At 38.4% G+C, this 15,029-nt stretch overlaps 1 protein-coding gene across 1 annotated transcript in view; it reads left to right on the top strand.

Moving 5' to 3' along the window:
* SLC2A9 (solute carrier family 2 (facilitated glucose transporter), member 9) overlaps positions 1 to 15,029 on the top strand; it is a gene marked incomplete at its 5' end in the record, with an annotated part of 56,273 nt that overhangs the window by 34,814 nt on the left and 6,430 nt on the right. Inside the window, 3 exons of the mRNA XM_009083624.1 lie at positions 605 to 715; positions 3,137 to 3,238; positions 4,280 to 4,355. Coding sequence (XP_009081872.1) covers positions 605 to 715; positions 3,137 to 3,238; positions 4,280 to 4,355 — 289 coding nt within the window. The remainder of the gene's footprint in view (positions 1 to 604; positions 716 to 3,136; positions 3,239 to 4,279; positions 4,356 to 15,029) is intronic.

Here is a 15,029-nt window from a genome sequence, read left to right on the forward strand (position 1 = left end):
CCTAAAAACAGCTTTTTACTTTTCACCAAGCAACTCTTTCTAAAAACTGTCTTTTCTTTCTGTGGATAATAAAGACAGATTAGGGTGATGGCTTGGCTGCAGATGTCCACACTGCAGGGAGTTTAAACTAGAGATAAACCTCACACTTTCTGGCCAAAAACAAGCAGCTTCTGCAATGCTTCTCAACATCTCTTTCCTGTTTTCTCATCTGCTGTTATGTGCCATTGAAGTATTCCATAAAGCCACATGAACCTGCTTGTTAAGCAGTGTGTGGCTCAGTCACATAAAACCTATTTGTATCCTCCTATTCAAGCTTAAAGTGAGTTTCTTTGATTTACTCCTAAAATGAATTAAGCTAAATCAAGTTAAAGCTGTTTGTAATTCTGCCTGGGTCTGCAAGCAGAAGTACAGCAGTGTTGTGACTAATCCACCTGGAATGTACACCTTCCATTTTTTTGTTGTCCTGCCCAGTCCTTGGTGATTTGGGAGCGCTCAGAGTTTTAACAAGTCTGGTCTCTGGCATATTAGATGCTTGAACTGCATACAGATATCTTCTTGTTCAATCCATAATGATTAAAAACTCATTTTTTTCCCTCTGATACAGATCTGGTACTACACAAACAACATCTTTAGTGAATCTGGGATCAAACAGGAAACAATCCCCTATGTTACACTAAGTACTGGTGCTGTTGAGACTCTGGCTGCTGTTTTTTCTGTAAGTATGGTTAAAAAATTCATTCACATGCTTGGTATATAAATTACTGATTTTATTTCCTTATAGAGGCTAAAATATAAACAGAATATTACATTGCTTAAGTGTAATGGTTGATGAAGCAATTGAAAATACTATTTCTATTTTTAATCCCCAACACACTTTTGCATCAGTTTTTTTTTTTTTATTTAAAAGATGCTTTTTATTGAAAATACTATTTCTATTTTTAATTCCCAACACACTTTTGCATCAGGTTTTTTTTATTTTTTTTTATTTAAAAGATGCTTTTTAGCATTAGTTCCATAAAATGAGCATAAAATGTTGGTGTATCCTGAGGTGCTTTGTATGAGTGAAGAAGGCTGAAACAGCAAAGCCCAAAGTATATTAAATGGTAAATATGTATGCTAAATGAGTAAACTTACCTGAAAATTTTAGTAGGTGAATACATGCTTTAATTGCTAGAGGGAATACATTTCTCTTTGCACTGCAATAAATAAGAAGCAATGGGAGAGCTATTTGGAATGTAAAGTTGCAAACAAGCAAATTCCTTTCTTTCTTAGAATTTTCCCCTACCTTCATATATTATATACCAAATATATTTACACAATACTGGACACACCAGCCATTCACTTTTAAATGTCAGAAGAATGTGTTTGGAAAAAAAAATCCTTTCTGATGGCAGAGCAACTGCTAATGACCTATAAAATGTTAAACTGAACCCAGCCATCAAGTATATTTTCTTACAGTCTAGGACATAAGGACTCCAAAATGTCAAAGAGCTGCTTTCAGTGTTCTGCAGCCTCACGCTGGATGTATCTGGTGTAGAAGTTCAGCTCAGCATGCAGATCATAGAAACACAGAATTTTAGGGGTTGGAATGGACCTTATAGATTATCCACTCCCAACCCCCTGCCCTGGGCAGGGACACCTCCCACCAGAGCAGGTTGCTCAAGGCTCATCCAACCTGGCTGTGAACACTGCCAGGGTTGGGACAGCCACAGCCTCCCTGGGCAACCTGGCACAGGGTCTCACCACCCTCACAGTATCAACATGTGTTGAAACTTGCCCTAAAATCAATCTCCAGGCTGAGGGAGAAGTGTTTGCCTCTCAAGGCATTTCATCCCTGGGTGACTCTGTACTATCCCTCGATGTATTTCTTCTGAATCCTCCCAGTGGAGTGGTCTGTGCTGTCTTCCAGAATTAAGGGTTGCATTTGAGCTGCTTATGTTATATTTTGCTCAAAGCATGTGTGTTAAACGGGTTTCAGTCTGCAGTAATCAACAATATGGCAAACAGTTGAGTGATTCTGACTTTAGCTTACTTGTTAGGGGCTTCATAAAATTGTTTTGTTTTTCTCATAAGTAAACCAACTTAATTACAAGTTTTAGTAGTTTCCACCAAGAACTGCACATCAGCTCTTATGACCTAAAATATGTAGTAGCCTATTTTAATCAGTTTCATGTTAGAGCTTTTCAATAAACTCTTGATTTTTTTTCTTCTCTAGCAGATAAATATTCAGATTTTGTGCCTTATCTTCAGATGTTTAATATAAATTTTAAATGGATATGAGTGCACAAGTATCATTTTTACAATCACTTGTCTGAGCAGTTTTCTGCTGAGTGGATTTCTTTAGTTTGGACATTCTAACTACACTAACTATCAGAAATCATACCTAAATGTTTCTTCTGTGTTTGGAGAAAAAAAGAAATTGAAAATAAACTTTCATTTAATAAAAATTTTATCTATACTTGAAAGCTCTAAATCTTAAATTTTAAACCTTTTAAGCTTAAATTCAGAGGAATGTTGAAACTCAGAAATAGTCAAAATGCAAAAGCAAGAGATTAATTTGCTTCAACATATTAATCTTTAAAAACTGCATGTTGTAAGAACATTATTACAGAAATTTGGGACAAATTTGTAAGCCATTCCATCAATATCCAATTATTTATGCCCTGAAAAAAATCAAACTTCACTTAGTTATCATCATAGTAATTATATTTATATAGCTAATGTACATTGCTTGTTTAGTTATTAAATCATTGCACAAGAATGTAGATGTAGTATTAACTTTGAAATTTCCCATGCTAATGGTATTAAACTTGGATTTGCATAGTCTGTTCCTGTCTGTATGGTTATATTTGTTCTGCAGTAGGAAATCCAGGCATAAAACAAATACCAAGTACTGCTTGGATGGTTTCCTTGTTCTTTCAACAAGGATGCCATGCTGACTTGTTTTTTCAAACAGGTTAAATTGTGTAAACATAATTGCAAACACAATTACTAACGTCACAGCTGATAAATAGTGTAAAATCAACTTTGGTGGTTCTATTTTTGATCTCCATATTTTCTAGGAGAGCTTATTACATGGTCTATGTTCTTCAGTGCTTTTTCAAAAAAGTCAAATGCCACTTTTTGTTTTTTCCAGGGCTTAGTTATTGAACGGCTTGGGCGTAGACCTCTTCTCATTGGAGGCTTTGGGTTAATGGTTGTCTTCTTTGGAGTACTTACTGTCTCCCTGACTTTACAGGTAACACTGTGGTCACTACTTATTTTTGCTCTGTCTTCTGCCTGTTTTAAACATACTTGATACTGGTTTGCCTCGACATTCCAACCTAAGCCAATCCTTTTAATCAGGCATAAGGATTAAAAGGTCTCTTCTGCTAGTTTAGGAACCTGTTGGTTTCAGAGTGCTATGGTTAGCCAGAGCAGCTTTTGCATTAAAAAGGCATAGGGGCTTCACATAGCATTCACACTTTGCTGATGGAAATCCTCACCTGTTGGAGAGAGAAAGGAATGGCCATCCATGGTTTTTTCCCATCTATTAGTATTAGACTTGAGCATTCACAGACATGATTAAGAAACAGTGTCCTGCAAACTCAGCAGAAATTTCTCACTGTATTTCAAGTTCATTTAGAGGTCAGAATAGAGAAAAATCTACTTAGAAGGAAGATTGCCTTGTGAGGAAAGTAAGTGATACCACTAATAGTTCCCTTAAAGAAACATTTATGGGTTGTCCTGGTTTTACCTCTACATATTGTTTGCACACATAGTCCTCCTTGTCTGCACAATCAGATTATGGATAAAATCCCTGGACTGTGGCTTTTCCATGCTTTGCCAAGGTTCAGATTCAGTTGTTCTACTGGATGGCAGCCTGACATGTCCAACCCTCAGCCCAGACTGGTGAATTTGAAGCTCTGTGGGCCATCATAGTTGCTCTTTTTGAACATGACAGAAATACCTGAAGAGGATGAAGGTTCTGAATCTGTTCAATGGAAAGATAACCTCTTTTCCAGGTTGGCTTGAACTTTAGCAGAAGAAGTTGTGAACTTCAAAGTCCTGACTTCTGTGGTGCCTGAGCTTGTCTAGTGTTTCTCTACAGGGATTCCACAGAGACGAATCCCTCCAGTACAAATTATCTAATAAGATCCTGCAGAAATACTGTGATTTTCTAAAGTAACCCCAGGCTACCTTATGAAATAGATAAAGAATTGTGGAAAACACTATGTGATTTTCTAAAATACTTATGATATGTAAATATGCTTAGTGTGAATGTCTTTTATCTACCCAGGACACTGTGCATTGGCTTCCTTACCTCAGTATATTTTGCATCCTTGCAATCATTGCATCGTTCTGCATTGGACCAGGTATGTCTATATGTTTTCATGTTTCTCTGTACATCAAAGCACAGGTATATTTGCACTGGCATTACATTAACAAATCCCTTGTATGGAACTTCACTTCTCCCAGGCAACTAGCAGGAGGACAAGAGGGCACAGACTCAAGCTCTGCCAGGGGAGGTTCAGGTTGGATATTAGGAAGGGATTTTTTACAGAGAGAGTGATCAGACATTGGAATGTGCTGCCCAGGGAGGTGGTGGATTCACCATCCCTGGAGGTTTTCAAGCTGAGACTGGATGTGGCACTTAGTGCCATGGTCTAGTAACCACAGTAAGGTTGGACTTGATGATCTTTGAGGTCTTTTCCAACCTGATTGATTCTATGATTCTATGAATACCACAAGGGGTCTAAGTCAATAAAATATAGCAACACAAAATGATAGCAATATTCTTGATAAAAACCTGTGTATGCGTGCTCTCATTTAGGTGTCAGAATATTTGAGAACCAGCAGTTCAGTGCTTGTAGAATTAAAATGGGATGCTGGTGAAGGGGGAGGAAGGGAACAGTTGTGTATGGATCCTTTGCTCTCTTCCTTCCAAAGTCAGAGAAACACTGAGCAAGAGGGTTTACACATACCCTTTTCAGAAATATGAAAAGGTAGGTATCCTGATGATGGAGCTGCTTCATTCTGGCAGTTCCCTACTGATTGTCTGCATTTCAGAGCTGATGCCCTCAGATAACTGCTTTTGTAGATTGCATTGAGTTTATTGGAGCTATTTTCTTAGCCCAGCTTTGATTTCTTAGAGGTGGATACAACTTTTTGGACAAGCCAGTGTTCAAAGGTTATAATTTTTGCATTTCATTTTCTGTAACTAAGAACATGTTTGAAGTGTAAAAGAGTGATAAAGCCAGACCTTTCTCAGAAGTATAGAATGAAAAGAGCAGCAGCCAGTTCTCAGCAAGGCCTATTCTGACTGGATAGAAGTGAAAAAAAAATTTGGACTGAGTATAAAGCACTGGAAGACTTTGCTCAAAGAGGCCATGAAATGTCCATCCTTGGAGCTATTCAAATCTCAGCTGAACAAGTTCATGAGTAACTCTGCTAAGACATCTGAAGTCCAGAAGTTGCTTCCAACCTAATTTATCCTGTGATTCAATTTGAACCATATCTTTGGAAAATGCATTTTAATAGAGATGCAAATACTTACCTGAGTGTAGTATTTCTCTAAATAGTATTGCTCTAGTCTTCAGATACTTGAACAGAAACAGATCCTGCAGTTACCAAATAATGAAATGTTAACAAGAAATTATATGAAAATAGATAGGAGGAATGTAATCCTCATTCAATTCACATACAGCCTAAGATGTCAAAACAGTGCTTACATTTTCAAAGAATTTCTTACAGACTGTCCTCCACAAAAAAAAGGGAAAATCAGGTGCTTTTTAGGATTTTTTCACAGTAATTCAGCTGTAAACCAGAAAGTAAGACTTCTGTTCCCCTGAGTTCTCAGGGGTTTTTCTTCATGCATTATTTATTGCCTCTTTTTCTTTGTAAAGGGTTGGACATTAAAAATTAATCAACAGTTTATACATCTTCACCACCGACCTAATTAATTGACTGTGGTTTATTTGGGGAAGGAAAGAGTTGCTGATGTTTCATGTGACTCTAATGAAACATTGCTGTAATTCTGTGCATCCTTTCTTTGGAAAGCTGAGATAAAAATATGCTGGTTTAGAGTAAAATGGGGAGAAGACCAAGGTAGTCCTTTCCCCCTTGTTTCTGGGAAAAGAGTTTGCTAGTAATTGCTGTGCAAGGTCCTACATCTGGGACAGGGCAATCCCAGGCACAGCTACAGGTTGGGTGGGGAAGTAATTGAAACCAGCAGTGAGGAGAAACACTTGGGAGTGACAGTGGAGGAGAAGCTCACCATGAGCTGCAGTGAGAGCTCAGCCCAGAAAGCAAAGCGAATCCAGGGCTGCATCCAAAGGAGTGTGTTCAAACATTTGTCATATCTGACAGTAGTAGGAATATCTCAGTAGCACTGAACTTTGGTTTGCTTTTAATGAAAATTTTGGTAATTGACACTTCAGCTGTGAATATTTTATCTGACTTTAATGGAAGATGATTTATCTTCACTGAAATCTCTCTATTCTCTTTAGTGGGGCTTAGGAAGGGCTGCATCCAAAGGAGTGTGTTCAAACATTTGTCATATCTGACAGTAGTAGGAATATCTCAGTAGCACTGAACTTTGGTTTGCTTTTAATGAAAATTTTGGTAATTGACACTTCAGCTGTGAATATTTTATCTGACTTTAATGGAAGATGATTTATCTTCACTGAAATCTCTCTATTCTCTTTAGTGGGGCTTAGGAGATCTGAACTACTTTACTACCCCTTAGTTAGGAGCAATTCTCTTTCAGAACATGAAGCCAACTTCCATTATTAGCCATGTTTTAAAACAGTTGAATGAGAAGATATATTTTTTCCTGAACAAAGAAAATATTACCAAAAAAGTGAGACATCCACTTTGAATCCACTGCTTTTTATATCACAAGGCACAGCTTCAATATCTGGGTGCTATTACTGGGACAAGTTTTATCCTCCAACCCAATACATCAAAAGCCTGTGGCAAGTCCACAGAGAGTCACCAAATCAGTGCCAGGAGCCCTGTGAGAAGGGACTGGGTGAGCTGGACTTGTTCAACCTGGAGAAGAGACAGACTTGGGGCCCCTAAGAGCTGTCCCAATACCATGAGAAGGGTGAGCCAGGCTCCTGCTGCTGTGCTGAGATGCTTGAGGGACAGAATGCATACGTTGAAATAAGAAAGATCCAGAGAGACTATAAGGAAAAAAAAGCCTGTTGTTTATAGGCAGTCAGGCAGGCTGCCACGGATATTGAGTCCTTAACTACCACACAAAGATCAAAATCGAGTGGTTTGTGTTTCCACTTCTCTGCAGTGCAATGTCTGTAGGAAAGTGCCTAGAGAAAAATACAAACAGGGCAAGTAGGTGAGACACCTTTCCAGAACCTGTGCATTTTTTTCAGTTTAAGGCCTTCCTGAGGCATAGTTTTAAGATTTTCACAGTCTTTCATGGCCTTGTTAATTCTCTGTCTGAAACTGCAAAATTTTAGCATTCTTTGGCAAAGAAAAGTGCATGTCTCTGGCCTCTTATGCACATGTCCTTTGTTGTGATTTGTGTGATGACCTGTAGTTCTTTCAGAAACAGAGCAACTGATCCCCTTCCTCCCTCTTCAGCTTGTGATCTTGTAGACTTTTACCTTATCATCCCAGATATTTCTTATTGCCACCTGTTCAGTGCTATTTTATGACACCCCCTTAGCAGGAAAATTTCACACTTCGATATCTAGCATTCTTTTGTAGCACTCTGGTAGTTTAATGAGACAAGGCTGAAGTTCAGGAATGACTTTCCCACCTTTCTGGTCAGTAAAAAGTTTTTTTCCCAAGAAAATTAATGTGTATTCTTTACTATAAAGTTGCAGATTTTTTTTATGTTTTTGACCATTTGTATAAGTTCTGACACTTGTATAGGCTGAACAGATATTATTGCTGTGGTGTAACTAATGCTCAGTATCTTATTTCATTCCTCCTGTAGTTATTTAGAGCATCTCAGCATTCTGAAATGGGTAAAAACACATGGTTTGAAATGGTTCCATATGTACAGATCTTAAGCTAGGTTGAATTTAATTATGTTCACTGAGCAATTGGTACACAGGAGAATTATCCCACCCAAAGATAGTAAGCAACGTGAGGAATTGAGTTTATAAAAATATTGCTCTGACTTTCTGGAGCATAAAATTGCCTTTAAAAGTACAATATTCTCACTCTTGTTAGAACATCTGATACTTTCTTAATAGCTTAGATGCTGTGTGGTTGGTCTCCCACTTTCTGAGAGCATGTGAACGAGTCCCATCTGCTCCTCTGCAGTTAGAATCAGCTGTTACTATAAACTGTGGAGGGGGTTTATTTGTTTCGTTTTTCTGAACTTGTCTTTTCAGCTTGAAAATGTTTTTGAGGCATATTGCTAAGGACTGACACAGGAATGCTAGCGACAGGTACATTCAGGCATGTGTGTGGTTTGGTACTTATAATGTTTATCACAAGACAAATAGCAGAAAGCTTCACTTACTAAAAATGAAAGGGACCCTTATGCTCAAGGTAGTCAATCTGTGATCTGAAAGAAAAATACCCTTCAAAAATTGTTTATTATTTTATAGATTAGGGAGCTATGCTGGTCCAGACAGTTGCCTCCTTGTGCCTGTTTGATTACTTATACACAAGTGAAGGTATTTGGTTGCAGAGAAATTGAACTGCTTTCAATATAACTTATGATTATGGGAACAGAGTGGTAAATAATTTCACGGTTTTCACTTCAGTCAAAGGGCACAAACTTCATGAAAATTTTTTTCTTAGTCACAGAGTTGACCTGAAATGAATATAGGATACATTTCAACTGAAGAAGTGTCACCTAGCAAAGAGTAAATAGAACTAGGGGGATTAGTTCTGGCTCCTAAGGAGACAACAAGCAAAAAGCCAAAAATCATTAGAGAAAAGAAATCAAAGATAAATAGCAAGAGAACATTTCCAATCCCTACAAAAAGTATTTGTGCTGTTCATATGATGCCTCATGAGGAAATGCATTGATTTTTAATGTCTTTACTGAGTGGTTAAATAATATGCAGCTCCTTGGAATTCTGCATAGTGATAGAAGGGCTTAGGTAGAAATGAAATGTCTTACTTTAACTTTGCCTTAGACAATTTTTAAGGAACAAGAAAAAACCAAATGTTATCCCCACTTTCTCCATTAAACCTGTGTGGCTGCCTCCACGTGGACACTGAACACTGTCACATTAAACTGTGCCTGCAGAATTGATCTCTTTCTGGACAGACACTCTAAACTTACACAGAAAAAAAGAGAAGGTTCTGCTTATTTTTAGCTGTTTCCTTGAATTGTCTTTCTGTACTGTAATGGCTAAAATGGTCATTGTGTTGTCACACGTTGTGTCATCATTTTTGAGGTGATGACTTAGAGCTGGATGTTGGAGCACAAAACTGTGCTGCTTGTGCAGCAGTTAACATGGAAAATTGTAAAGAAGGGCTACCATGAAGGTGAATTTTACAGGAAAAGATACAGAAGAACTTGTTAGTGTCTAACAAAAAAGGCTGAGAATATGATTTCTGTTTCTAAGTACATGGGAAAATAACACTGAGATGGGAGAATAACCTGAAGGTAAAGGTTGATGCAGAAAATAACAAAGACCCAAACTAGCTAGCTATGAATAAATTTAGAATAGAAATTGACAGAAAACTCCTAGGTGCTAGAAGAGTTGAGTTCTGTATCAGCTGCTGAATGGAAACAGCAAAAAGAGAAATGAAACAAACACATTTTATAAATTAAATCCTGCTTGAAACAGCTGAGGATTGGATTCAGGATTGGATACAGGATCCTGGGTTCCTGTATCTTCTGTGTGCTTCATTTATCTCCAGGTGAGATGCTTGATCCTCTGTATAAAGTCTTCACTTCCATTTGTCTAAAAGCTCACTTTTTGTGCAAAGATTAATTTCTATCAACAACTGCTGTTTTGAAATCGGTGGCCTAGGGTGAGAAGGAGGCAGAAGTGTCTGGTTAAGTCTTACACAGTGGCTTCAGGCATTCTGACTTTACTGCCCTATGCCATGTAACATCTTAGAAGTAGTTATTCTAGTCTTAAATCCTGTAGGTATTTCTGGGGATGAGTAGCATTTCCTCCTGCTGAGTTCAGTGGAGTTTGGATAAGGCTGAATTTAGTGTGATCAAACATGAATCCGTGTGATTTTGCTTCAATTACTACTTTCAAAATAGCTTCATCTTTAGTATGCATAAGGATGACAAAATCAGATCAGTGGTAGGTTTCCAGTCACACTCTCACCACAGGAAAGAGAAATAAATAAAATTCACACTCAGTTGGAATTTGAAAAAAAAATCATAATTTTAGCATAGCAAGATCTTAATTTTTCTACTGTTGTGTTTTAAACAATTCTTTTTTCAGACACAGCTCAGAAACAATAACAAACCAGGCCATTCCATAAAAATATTTCACTCACATTTGTGTCTTTCCTGAGAGTTTTATAATGGAATTGGATAATATTCGTCATGGTTTATGGAATGTGAGTGAAATCTTCCCTAGCACAGCTGATACAATAAAAACACGATCATGGTATATTCACTGTGTGTTAAATTGACATTATAAAGTAAACAAAAGAAAACTCAAAGGAAATCATTGCTGTGCCCTGAGGTGTATCAAAGATATTTTGGTATTTAAAGTTTAAATCAATCCATGCTCTTACTCTGAATGCCAACGTGCAACTGTATCGACAGCAGAGCTTTGTGGTAAAAGGGTCACTTTGGAAGTCATGAGGTTTCTTCCATCTGAAATGCCATTGCTGAAGAAAAAAAAATCAGCTCTTGGATGTGAAACACAAACCAAGGTGTGGTAGCACATATGTGGACACAAAGGTGCTGAAATCAAAGGCAGTATCACTATTATTGCCTGAGATAGGCATCTACAGAAGCTTTGTGTGATGTTTTAGCTTCTCCACTTAGAATGGGATGTAAGAAATTCTAGTGTTCATGGCCTCCCACAGAGACATTATGATAGTCCACATTGAGAATCATAAAATCATGGAATTTTGGGGGTTGGAATGGGCCTTACATATCATCTAGTCCCAATCCCCTGCCCTGGGCAAGGACACCTCCCACCAGAGCAGGTTGCTCAAGGCTTCATCTAACATGGCTTTGAACACTGACAGGGGTGGAGCAAAAAAGTAAGAGTTCAAGCTTGCTTCTGTGGAAAAATACCCATTTTTGTACCAGAAAATTGTTATAAAGAAACAAATAAATCCATATTTCCCTATATCTAATTTTAAAAAGTAGTAGATTTGCAAGTATAAGTTAATGTTCAATATTTCTTGTATTTTCTAAACTAGAAGCCTTTACAGTTTTTCCAGGAGATCAGCAGACTTTGATAGTGCCAATTAGCTCCTGCATCAGATACAGAGAATTTGTGCAGAAATAACCTTTAGTTTTCCCAGGTATTTAAGAAAAGGTTTAGCTCATTGATAGTTGTGAAGCTTTTGTGGGCACAACAGTAGATTTAAAACCTGCTGCAGTAAAATCAGTTGAATGTTCCAAATCTGAGTTCTGATTCAGTTCAAGAACTTGTGATAACCTGGAGACAATACATACCAGTCTCAACTGAAGGTTTGCTGAGGGATCTCTGCCCTGTCCCCTGCCCTGCTGTGCCCCTCCAGTGCTGCTGACTGCTATCCATCCAGAACCAGTATCCTTAGGATTGATGTTCTGGCCTCATGACCTGCAATATTAATGCCACTGCTTTAATTACGTGGGCTGTGAAGCACAGCCACAGGAGCTCTGATATACCTTTCCTTTTCTGGTGTTCTTTAGCAATGGAAAAAGCTCCTGCCTACACTTGGGGGCAGGAGTATTTTCGACTGCTTCTATTGAGTCAAGTAGTTCAGAATTTCTCTTTGGATTACATTTGAGTGAACAAACTGAGCTTTGGGGCTGTTAAGAAATAAAACCAGAATTGTTTTCAATCTGGCCACATCTTCATTGAATGTTTTGTGGGGGTGGATAGCATGCACCTTGAATATATTAAATACAATGTCATTCAACATATAGCTTGGCATTAATACCTGGTTTATGTTTTGTTTGAATTCTTTCCTCTTAAAGAGCAGCATAGAATAAATGTGAAGTTTTTAACAGGTCTATAACAGAAGTGGTTTAAACTCTTTATAATTAGTGGCAGTTCTAAAGAAAAATGAACCCTCAGTATTTGAAAGGTAACAGTATCTGTTGGATAAAGCAATTGTTGGAGGTGACACCTGGAGTTCTTAGCAGCAGGAAAACTTAGGAACTTTATCCCCCTAACAATAGATTTTTACAAATTATCTTAATTGAAGCTTTCAAAATGTGAATGCTTTGACACTTGACAGCATCCTCCTACCTCAGCTAGCAGCTTTTCCTGAATGATCATTAATTACTTGCTGATGGCTCACAATTCCAACACTGGAGAAATTTGCTGCTGGAAAAATGCACCCATGTGTTTTAGAGCTTCATGGAACTGTGACAAACTGATTTATTCGAAAGTTGTGGAAGTGACCTAGGTACATCATTCAGATTAATGGGGACTGGATATAGAAAGCCTAGTGAAAAAATATATTGTTTCTTCTGTGAACTAGTATGAAACATTTAAACTTACAAAAGTGCAAACTAGTAAATATATAGAAAAGTAGATGCAGGACTGTCATGGTTTAACCCCAGCTAGCAACCAAGCCCCATCCTGCTGCTCACACACTCCCCCACCAAGGGGATGGGGGAGAGAATCAAAAGGGTGAAAGCTAGAAAGACTCATGGGTTGAGATAAAGACAGTTTAATAGAGTAAGCAAAAGCTGCACACACAAGCAAAGCAAAACAAGGAATTAATTCACTGCTTCCCATGAGCAGGAGGTGTTTAGCCATCTCCAGGAGAGCAGGGACACATCATGTGCAATGGTTCCTTGGGAAGACAAATGTCATCACTCCAGATGTCCCTCCTTCCTCCTTCTTCCCACTCTATACACCGAGCATGATGTCATATGGTATGGAATATCCCTTTGGTCAGTTTGAGTCACCTGTGCCAGCTGTGTCTCCTCCTAACCTCCTATGCACCCCCAACCTCCTTGCCAGTGTGGCAGTATGAAAACCCAAAAAGATCTTGGCTCTATGTGAGCTCTGCTCAGCAACAACAAAAACATCTCTGCATTATCAATTCTGTGCCCAGCAGTGCCTTATGGAAGTACAAATTGCAGGAAAATGCACTAATTAATATTCAAGGGGGGAGAATTTCATTTCACTGTAGAGGAAATGATCAGATGGTTCAGATATGGGTATTCTCATGTCTTTTGCATTACAAAATGGCATGAAATATCTGCTGCAGAAATAGTTGCCTAAATGGAACTAGAAAGAATGTTGCATGGTTTATTATAGTTTATGTAACAATCTTGACCAGTTTAGTGTAAACTACCTGAGAACCAAGAAATAATGTTTAAACTAATGTTGTTACAACAGGGTGTGTCAATATTTTTGTTCTGCACCATTGCCTAGTTGGGGTTTTTTATTTACTCTGAACGATATGGGTTGCCTTGCACCAGCAAAGCTCAGAGTACCTCAAAAACTGAAAAAAATCTTTCACAAAATGTTGTATTTAAACCTAGTCTGTTAATAATTATAGATACTAATTATTATATTATTAGGCTTTGCAAGGCTTTGTATTATTTGTGGGGTTTAATTTGGTCTTATTGTACTTTTAGTTTATTTGTACTTTTAGACTCATTTAACCGCAAATGTTCTTGTTCAAGCAGCCTTTAATCTGAGGCAGAAAAGCCCATACTCTTCAAAATGCTCAACAAATTAATGTGGTTAATGAACAATGCCTTTTTGATACAAGTGAAGTGCTTGTTTTGCTTCATTATCCTGTGGGGAAGAGCTGGAGACAGACAGCAGAGTGTAGCATGAAGCTGTGACTCAGAACATCTCTATCACACCTTCTGCTCCCAGTTCCCTCAGCAGGCTTAGCTGGGCAATACATCTGTCATATCTGACTCTGCAATGTCGTGACTTGGTGGGGTATTATTCTATCAAACACAGTGTACAGGTTAAAATAATCTGACAGGTGACAGAATATCTCTTTGAAGATTGAGATATGTATTTGGCAAAACTCTTATTCTATCTGTACCCAACAGAGATAGAAGAAACACCATAGCTGCACTGCATCCCTGACTGGCAGTGTTCCTGCAGGGTATTTTCCCATGGGGTTTGATGTGGATTTTGGGGGACTTTGGTCACTGGGTTAGGGTTAGAGAAACTGAGAGCTGTTTGCTCTCTCATTGATGGACACTAGGTTGTTTTTCCAGCAGTCATCTTCCAGAATTTTTGCCTCACTTCCATTGCTCCCACAGCTACCCTCTAGAGTTGTATTTTGCCCCTTGAATTGCAAATAACCAAACCTTTCATTGAGACAGTACTTTATCTCCCAACCCTAGTAGGATATATCAGTCTTCCCCACATGCCTTGCCTTGCAGACAAAATCCATTTTGCCTGATCATGTCTAGAACTGCACAGACTCTTTTTCCCCCAAAACAGAACATTGTTGCAAAGTTGTTGTCTATTTTCTCAAAACATCTTCCTTTGTAGACTCCTTCTCTTAAAGCATGGAGTTGGAAAGTATGGGAGCTCTTGCCCTAAAAAAGCTCTCAGGATTCACACGGAGACTGACTTTGTAAGGAGTGTTTGGTGAGATGCCATAATGTTGTGATCTCTGCAGCCCAAATCCAACTTATTACTCAAAGCACACCACACCTTCCTTCAACCCCACACACTCAGGTTTGTATCTCAAAGAACAGTAAGTTCCAGGAGAAAGGGAGTCCTTGAGCACATCTCTGACACCTTGACATGACTGAGGATGACATCCTGGGGCTATAGGTTCTGCTGATCTCAGGTGCCTTCACTGGTTGTGTCTTAGGGCTTTACATTTTTCCTTCAGCTCACTCAGATTTCTTTTTCACTTCACTCAGCTGCAGAGTGTGTTCCTCACAGTGCTATGGCCCTTGGCAGGCATTCACATCCTCTCCTCTGCATCAT

This window comes from Acanthisitta chloris, unplaced genomic scaffold, assembly GCF_000695815.1.
Source record: "Acanthisitta chloris isolate BGI_N310 unplaced genomic scaffold, ASM69581v1 scaffold14000, whole genome shotgun sequence".
Classification (NCBI taxonomy): Eukaryota; Metazoa; Chordata; class Aves; order Passeriformes; family Acanthisittidae; genus Acanthisitta; species Acanthisitta chloris.